Source organism: Hippoglossus stenolepis, chromosome 17 (genome assembly GCF_022539355.2).
Source record: "Hippoglossus stenolepis isolate QCI-W04-F060 chromosome 17, HSTE1.2, whole genome shotgun sequence".
Taxonomy (NCBI): Eukaryota; Metazoa; Chordata; class Actinopteri; order Pleuronectiformes; family Pleuronectidae; genus Hippoglossus; species Hippoglossus stenolepis.
In genome coordinates, this window is record NC_061499.1 from 4,388,155 (window position 1) to 4,397,091 (window position 8,937).

Below are 8,937 nucleotides of genomic sequence, written 5' to 3' on the forward strand. Positions count from 1 at the left end.
TGTGCACAACACATTTAGGGATTTGGAGTTTTGGGGGGGGGGATTACAAATTCAGGGTGGGCACCTTTTCACACAGTGGACTTAGTGCTGAGAGTTCTTACAAGTTTTAAAGAACAAGTCACAATAGGAAATTCAACCAAACTATGGTATAATAAAAAGTGTTACTAGGGCCGAGCTCTGAGGTGTAATGGGACGTGGCCTAATATCGGTCTATTAATACAATACAATACAAATACAATCTAATATAAGAGTATTTCTACCGACCTGTAGAATCGACGAATCGACTAACCCTTTCCTATCGAACATGTTGGGGGTCTTTAATTGTTCAACCTTTCCCTCCCGGATTGCCCGACCTGTGGGGACCTGTGTAATCCGCGGGGGGCGGGGTTACGAGCCGCACACACGGGCTCGTTTCAAACACACCAGCGTCTCGGTCCCGTTCCCGGTACTCTGAAACTTTTTCCTGCCGTTTTCCTTCCCACAATGTCCGCCGCGGTTTGATGTCGCCCCGGTGGAGCAAGTCGACGCGGTCGCTCAGCCGGTAGAGTCCCGACAACTCGCTCCTCCAATGGGTTGAGGAGCGCGTTTGTCCGGGAGGGAAATAACGGTACTCGGCGTTAGCTCCATGTTAGCTTCGCAGCAACAGGTCGGCTAGTCCCCCGGGACTCGGACATGGAGCGCTCCGCTTTCTCGAAATACTCCTGGATCGACTTCGTCTTCTCGGTGATCGGAGTGTGCACCTTCCTGGTGGACTGGGGATCGGACGTGTGGGTGGCCACCGAGTTTTACTGCCGCGGGGACCTGCTGTGGTTCGCGCTGCTGGTCGGCCTCATGGTCCTGTCCTCGGTCGTGGTCCAGATGTTCAGCTGGTTCTGGTTCATGTACGACCGGGAGCTGCCCGGGTTCAGCGGGCGGCCCGGAGCGGGGACCGTGCTGTTCGGGGACCGGGTGAAGCTCTCCTGCCTGCTACATGTGCTGCAGCTCGGCTTCCTCTGCAGGTGAGCCCCGGTCACTGGCTCCACGCAGACAGTCGATCCAGGAGTTCTGCATCAACTCAGAGTTTAAAACCTTCAGCCTCGAAGCAGACTGGACTGAATATTAATAATAATAATGTAATACACTTGTTAAAAGAGTCCTGATGGTCATTATAATGAGAAACCTTCGAAAAATACGCAGTAACTCAAAATAATGAGTTAGTATCTCGAAGTAACGACTTAGTAACTCAAAATAATGAGTTAGTATCTCATAAACATGACTTTCTAACTCATAAACATGACTCACTAACTCTTTTTAATCTCATAAACTTGTTTTGTCATTCGTCTTCTGGCAGAAAACTCTGCTGATTGAAAATAACTTTTTATGACACCAGGCTTATTACCATGGGCATTTTTTTCTGTATTTATTAATATGGACTCAATGCAAATAATCAGCTGATTAATCAATGATAATTAAATCGTTAGTTGCTTCCTGAGAGATTTGTCTAGAGAACTTTATCTCGGTCTTGTCGAGGGTAAAGTCACTTGCATCACTTTCTTTCATGCAGACGCTTTATGAAACTTTACACCCGTAGAGAAATCCCTCCCAGTATGACTATGAATATCAGCCCCAGTAGCTGTTTGACTGTATCAATGCTGAAGAATAGCTTGTGTTATTTATAGTGATTTCCCAACACGTGTAGAGTTTCATCAATAGTTTCGCATGAAATAAAGTGTTGCAAGTTCACTTCAGCCTGAAATAAAGTTTGCGAAACGATCCTCAAATTAGGAATGTAATAACATTTGTTTTATATTTATGTTTGATGATGTAAATAGTTTAGACATTTTTACTTAAAACCTTTCCTAAGTTATTATTTTTCTTCACCATTATCACACCTTCCCTGACGCGGTATTTCACTCTCTGCTCATTTCTCCCATAGAGAAACTCAACCAGGCAAGCGAGTAATGATATTTGACAGGTTCTGAATGTAAATCAGGTTTGGAAACTAATAGATCTAATGTTCCAGAAGGGAACTGGATTCTTAAAATGCACAACAAACAGTGAGTTAATCAGGTTTGAAAAGCGTAAAAATATGGATGGCGTGATTCACAGCTTTCTAAGACGCTTAATGCATCGCGCCTCATTGCTTCTTTTCTTTGTAAAAGCTGCGTGGGTTTGGTTTGTGACATGTTCTCACAGTGTGTGTGTTTCATGCAACAGCTCCTCTCTGACATGTTCATCCATGCAGGCACATCTCCGCCATACGCCAAGGCTTCAGGGTTTGGTGGCGGAAAGAGGAAGGGTCCGAGTACGCCGTGTACCTGACACATGACCTCAGCATGCTGCGACTCATCGAGACGTTCTGTGAGAGCGCGCCCCAGCTCACCCTCATGATCTATGTCATGCTGCGCACCAACAAGGCCAGGACTGTTCAGTGTGAGTTCCTCTTTAGTTTGATTTACCTACAAGCAAATACATTTTTTGAGGTTGAATCAAATAAAGCTGCAGGGTTGAGGTTTCTTCCAGCACTCTGTCAGGGTCCTGGTAAGTCCTGACGTGTGTTGGTCATGTTTACCTCCTCTTGGTTGCTCCACTGATAGTTTAACTTCTGTTTTTGCAGTTGTGAGCATTGCTGCATCAACCACCTCCATCGCCTGGATGGTGGTGGACTACCACCGCTCCCTGCGCTCCTTCCTCCCAGACAAAGCCAAGCAGGGCTGGGGTTCCTCCTTGATCTACTTCCTGTGGAATCTGCTGCTAATCGCCCCCCGTGTGGCAGCGCTCGCTCTGTTTGCCTCAGTCCTGCCCGGGTACATCGGCGTCCACTTTCTCATCCTGTGGTTTGTCTTTGTGTTGTGGGTGTGGCGGCAGAGGACGTACTTCATGGACAGTGTGGGTGGCGAGTGGCTCTACCGGGCCACCGTAGGACTCATTTGGTACTTCAGCTGGTTCAATGTAGCAGATGGTCGGACCCGAGGCCGGAGCCTCGTCTACCATTCCTTCATTACCACTGATGCAGGAATCCTGCTGGTGACCTGGTGGTGCTACAGAGACCCTGTCCAGACGGAGTCTTACGCCCTGGCTCTGATCATCACTCTACCTCTCATCTACCTCCTGGGACTGCTCTTCAAAACCCTCTACTACTGCTGCTTCCACCCCAAACTGTGGAGGCCCCCGATGAGGGACCCCGGGCTGCCCGATGATCTGCCTGATGCCGAAGTGTCCTTCAAAGACATTTCCATCCAGGACGGCACGCTGTCCTCCCAGCTGCTCAACAAACGGATGGCCGGCCACGCTTCAAATTTTTACTCGAAGCAGAAAGACGTTGGACAGACGGACAAAACCAGTAAAGCAGAATCACCGCGTCTATGATGTCTGTGATGTCACAGCCAATCGTATTCAGCTGATAAACGTAACCTTGTGTGGAAGTGATGGAGTGTTGTCCATCTCCATCAGTCCAACTCTTGACTGTCTCCTATGCTCAGTATAAACCACAGACTGTATATCATGAAGAAGGAAAGAAATGAAGCCAAAATATCCTGGATACGAGCACTGCCATCTTGTGCCAATGACGTCATCTTCATATCTGACCTGATTTCAACCAACATACAAGCTCAGAAACAATACTTGAAACAAAATCCTATTCACAGTATATGTGCTTTTACAATATCATACTCCAATAGAGTAAATAACCAACATATTCAGGTACTTTGTACAAAAATCGAATATTACAAAGGCTTAATAGAAGAAATATTAAAGGATTATAAATTAATGTCATCACACAGAATACACAGCAATATATCTCAACTCTACTTGAAGCTCCTGTAATATGATAAGCTAAGTTTTTGAAAAATGCTCGTGACGTTTGATAGATTCTTTTTTTTTTTTTTTATTACAAGTGAATGTATTTTAATGTCTTGATACATGAAGTCAACTTGAACATGTTGAAATCATTTCGCATATTGCCAAAGGTCTGTGGTGGTTGTGTCAACACCTTGTTTTTCCACAATGCAAACGTTCTAATTTCTCAACGTGTTACCAACGTTTGATCCCTGTTACTTTTGGAATTGACTTAAAACTTTAAAGGTTATACTATTCAGGGGTTCACATGACAACAGATGTGCGTTGTAAATGTGTGCGTTGTACTTTTGGGTTGTGTCACAGCTGCTACCACTGCAACCTCTCTGAAGGACCTTGAATGTAGATTTGACCATAAGCTCCACTTATGAGTCATTCTCTTGTTTAATTGTCACATTTTCTTTCCTATAACTTCAGTTCAAACTCATCAAAACAAACTTTTCCCTCAGTTTATGAGTAATGCTGTGCTAAACAGTTATTCTAGGTGAAGCATGTTCACTTTAAATCTCTTTAAAAGTCTGTTCAAGTTGTTGTTTTTGGTTTGTGTTATTTTTACATGTCGAACCTGTTTTAGTTGATTAATTTCAGAAATGTTCATTCGAAATGTTCAAAAACAAGATTTTTGCTACAGACTCTGCTGCGTGGATGTTTTTCTCAATTGCCACGTGCAATTATTAAAAAAAATGACCTGTATGAACAGTTTAAATTTGTGTTTTTGCACTTGTTCCTTTTTACAGAAGTGACACAACATGAATAGTAAACAGGCGCTCTACAGTTCTTCATTACGATGGGCTGTGAGCTCCATAGGGGGTTGTTCTGTGGGAGTGGTTACACACTATATCAACACTGAACCTTACTCCTTTCATACTTTCAGTTGTCTTTCTCTGCAACAAGTGTAAGCAGGTCTCCAGCATGACGCTGCTCTCAGATCAGCCGTTTACACAGATAAACGACACCCAGGCTGTGTTTAAATATAAACCCGTGGACTTCCTCTTCACTTGTCTGGGTCTGGTGTTCCTGGTGCTCGACATTGTTCTGGATATCCTTGCAGTTGTGAGTTTTTACCAGGAAGAGGAGTACGTGAGCCTCGGCGTCCTGCTGCTGTTCCTGCTGGGCTCCTCGGTGCTCGGCCAGCTCTACAGTTGGCTGTGGTACAGCTACGGGGACTTTAGCAGGGACACCAAGGTGGAGAGATGCCTGAGTCTGTGGCAGCTCCACCTTCTTCATGTGCTCCAGCTGGGAATCTACTTCAGGTTGTTGGTCATTATAATCCTATCTCCTGTATGTCATGTAGTATTTAAAGCTGTGTGTGAATACAGTAAATGAAGCAGTTTGACATTACATCACAGGCAGTTTCGTTTTTAGATATTCATCTGTGTACTCCACCCTGGATGTTCCCTCCAGCCGGTGTGTAAACATGTATTTGTATTCATGGAGGAATTTAATGAATTTAATCTATGAATCTTCTCGTACATGATTTGTTTTATCACATTTTAAAGCACTTTGTTTCTTTGAATATTCTTATTATGAGACTAAAACTGGCTTTAGTAGAAACTAAATTTGCTGCTTTTCATTCCCAGATGAAACTTTCAGGACGACCTGAAACTACAAATTATTCACTAGTGACAAATATTGACTGGTACCAGCTTCTCTAACATAGATTTCCCAGTTTTCAAAGAAACTCAATATATATTTGATATATTTTCTTACAGCTTGACCTTAACTCTATAATGAATAACTATAAATGAAAATGAAACATATATAGAACTTGAACCTGAAAATCAACCTTGACAAGACGGAACTTGTTTTCCTTCCAGGGAAATGCTCTCCCAGCCTTGAAGCAACCTGTAATTACTTGATTCTTGCTTGTTCTCGTGGTTGAATGCACTTATTGTAAGTAGCTTTAGAGAAAAGCGTCAGATAAATGTAATGTAGCTTGTAGGGATGCACCGATATGGAAATTCTTGGCCGATACCGATACCGATATTTGTTTATTACTTGAAAAATATGAAAAACAGAAAAAGTGACAAGTGTAACTTTAGATGCCATGGTTGGACATAGACACCTATTCAGCCAAACATTTAACAGTATCACCAGGCCTACTCACCCGCGATTCTGCGCTTGTTGTTGTATGTAACCCGTTCAATGTCGGGTATCGGGGGTAAATGACGTATTCTCCAAGCAAGCCTTTAGGCCCCCCCTCTCTCTCTCTCTGTGTATCTATATGACTGCTTGTGTGGCTGTAGTGGATGGGCAGAGGGGGACATTTAATTGTGTGATTGGGAAAATTGGGAAAATTAAAACTCCAGGACAACAGAAGGGGAATACAAAGTATGGGATGCATATTTGATCATTTATATCATATAAAATATGTCATTTATATCGTTTTAAATCATTTTTCAGTCTGTTTCCTGGCGCGATACGCTCGCTCGCACGCCGAAACCATCGGTGAAGGGCGTGGTGCACCGATGTATCGACCGATATACGGCCGATACATCGGTGCACCACTAGTAGCTTGAACTATGAAAGTTTACTTTTATGTGAAATGTAAACATAAATGCACATCTCTGAATTATTTATTCTATAAAATAAAATTAAAGCTACATGCGGCCACACTTTGATACAAAAATATGTAAAGGACCCTCAACAAGTCCTGACGACATCATGGAGGATGGACACCGTCATTGTTTGTGGTAAACTTTTATATTTTGGAATCAAATCATTGATGGGACCTTTGGGGCCCCTGGATCTACAGTTAACACAATCAGCCTTATTACTTAGTTATATAATTTATTATGTGATTAACTTGTTCCCTCTCTTCTCAGGCATGCAGGCGTCGTGGAGGTTTCTGTCCACAGCTTCGTCACAAAGACCCAGGACCCCGAGAATGTCGCGGTGTTCCTGAGCCACGACCTCAGCATGCTGCGGCTCTTTGAGGCGTTTTCGGAGAGCAGCCCTCAGCTCGTGCTCATGCTCACCATCATTCTGCAGCGGGGTCAGCTGGACCCGGTGACAGGTGTGTCGTCATGGTGATGTGGGGCAGAAAACTTCGAGAATACATTTAAAAGTATTACAACATTTGAAATAAGATTTAAGAGTATATGGTATATAAAGAGTCTGGACGTTGGTGGTTTGAATGTAACTAAATCAATTTACTTAATTACAGTACTTAAGGGTCATTTGAGGTCTGACTATTCCTTAGAGCTCTAGAACCTGAGGAGTTCAATACTTAAACCCACTAAAGTGAAAACATAGATTTAATACACGTGTTTTCTTGCTTCAGTCCAACCTGGACCTCAGTGCTTCCTCCTCTCTGACATTCTGCCTCTTGAACTCTGACCTCTTCTCCTCCTCAGTGCTGAAGGCCATCGGCTCAGCCGCAGCCATCGCCATCAGTGTGACCATGTACCACCGCTCCCTGCGCTCCTTCCTGCCCGACAAGATGGACCAGCGGCTGATCTCCTCAGTGGTCTACTTCATCTGGAACCTGCTCTGCATCGCGTCTCGCGTCGTCGCCCTCGCCCTCTTCGCCTCTGTGCTGCCCTGCTTCATCTTCAGCCACTTCTTTTGCTCCTGGCTGGTTTTATTCTTCTTCGTCTGGAGATCCAAGACCAGCTTCATGGATACCCCCGGTGCAGAATGGCTTTACCGAGCCACTGTGGGCCTCATTTGGTATTTCAACTGGTTTAATGTGGCGGAGGGGAGCACCAGGACCAGGATGCTGCTCTACCACGGGTACAAAGTGGCGGATATTTCCCTCCTCTGCGGCCTGTGGTGCTGGAAGATAACCACAGAACCATCTCATGGTGGAATAACCCTCTCTTATGCTCTAATCACTGCTGTCAGTGTCGTGTCGGTTTACGGCCTTGGCCTCTTATTTACAATAATATATTACAAGCGCTATCACCCAAACCTCGACAGAGAGCAGATGACAGGTGTCACGGCTGGGATGACCCAAAATGGAGATGAGGCAGCTGTGGGTGAATCACCTTCTGGTGACGAGGTGGACTTTATGCTGAAGGACACGGTCTCAGGTGCTTCATATGACGACATTCCTCAGAACCTCACCTTGAAGGGGTTATTAGTTACAGACGTTACAGATCGCAGCGCGCCCAGCCCACCACCACCGCGGAGCGTTGGCCGCTGCAATAACAGAATGAGGAAGATGGCGGAGAACTTCTACTCCTGACCAGCTGTCACTTGACAGCCACACAGGACGTGAGGTTGGGAAGGGACACGAGTCATGCAGGCCGTCTGTCAACACGCCACTGAGTTCACAGGACTTTGACCGGCTCATTAACCACACAGTCAAACTCATGAGCCACTACTGAGGTTCCATTGTGGTTACGGTTTATCATTATCATTATTATTATTAATAAAACAATACTTGTTTACATTACGTGGGAACAGTTATTGGCTGCTGTAATTATTCCTCCTGCTCATTTGCTCTGGAGTTGAACAGATCTTATTCTAAATGTTTAATTTTAAGGGACTGTAAGAAAATGAATGTGTCGCAGAAGTTTAGCTGAATTTTGTTGTTCACTTGTTAGAAAAGCAAGGTCCTCCTCAGGTTTATTCACTATTTCATTGGACCCTTAGTTTCACTTTGCGAAAAATAAAGAATAAGATAACAGAATGTCCCTCAGTAGAGGCCCAACAGTCTCCTTATGAAACCACATTTTAATTCATTTTCAAAATTCCACACGTCTGCTTTTTTTATTCCATCAAGATCCAGGATTTATTTCCCAGGAAATCAGGGAAAATCTAACAAAATACTACAAATAATATCTCAAAATGTTGAAAAGAAATTTTAAATGTTTCTCTCATGACACGTGTCTCATCTTTCCTCCCAGTTTCCCAGTTATCTGTTCACATGTATTTTGCATAACCCCGCTGACCAACAAAAATGTGGACGTGTGAAAACCAAACCACATTGCTCGAGGTAAAACTTTTTCTCATGCGGAAGTTTCAAAAGCATCGGGACGGATTCTGATCTGTTTGGACAGAAAGAACAACGGCAGCATTTCCTTAAATTGACTGAATGATTCTTCCATTAGAACGTTCTTGATTTTACTGGAACTACTTCAAAACTTCTCATTTATA

The 8,937-nt window shown here is 43.9% G+C and overlaps 2 protein-coding genes across 2 annotated transcripts; both read left to right on the forward strand.

The window, feature by feature from the left end:
* Positions 1–65: 65 nt before the first annotated feature.
* xkr8.3 (XK related 8, tandem duplicate 3) lies at positions 66–4,540 on the forward strand. The gene is made up of 3 exons (XM_035183689.2): positions 66–998; positions 2,225–2,412; positions 2,597–4,540. Exons 1-3 carry the CDS (start codon positions 673–675, stop codon positions 3,346–3,348), a joined length of 1,266 nt encoding a protein of 421 aa, XP_035039580.1. The 5' UTR covers positions 66–672; the 3' UTR covers positions 3,349–4,540.
* Positions 4,541–4,650: 110 nt separating this feature from the next.
* Positions 4,651–8,467, forward strand: LOC118125258 (XK-related protein 8). The gene is made up of 3 exons (XM_035183687.2): positions 4,651–5,087; positions 6,660–6,850; positions 7,191–8,467. Exons 1-3 carry the CDS (start codon positions 4,747–4,749, stop codon positions 8,021–8,023), a joined length of 1,365 nt encoding a protein of 454 aa, XP_035039578.1. The 5' UTR covers positions 4,651–4,746; the 3' UTR covers positions 8,024–8,467.
* Positions 8,468–8,937: the final 470 nt, after the last annotated feature.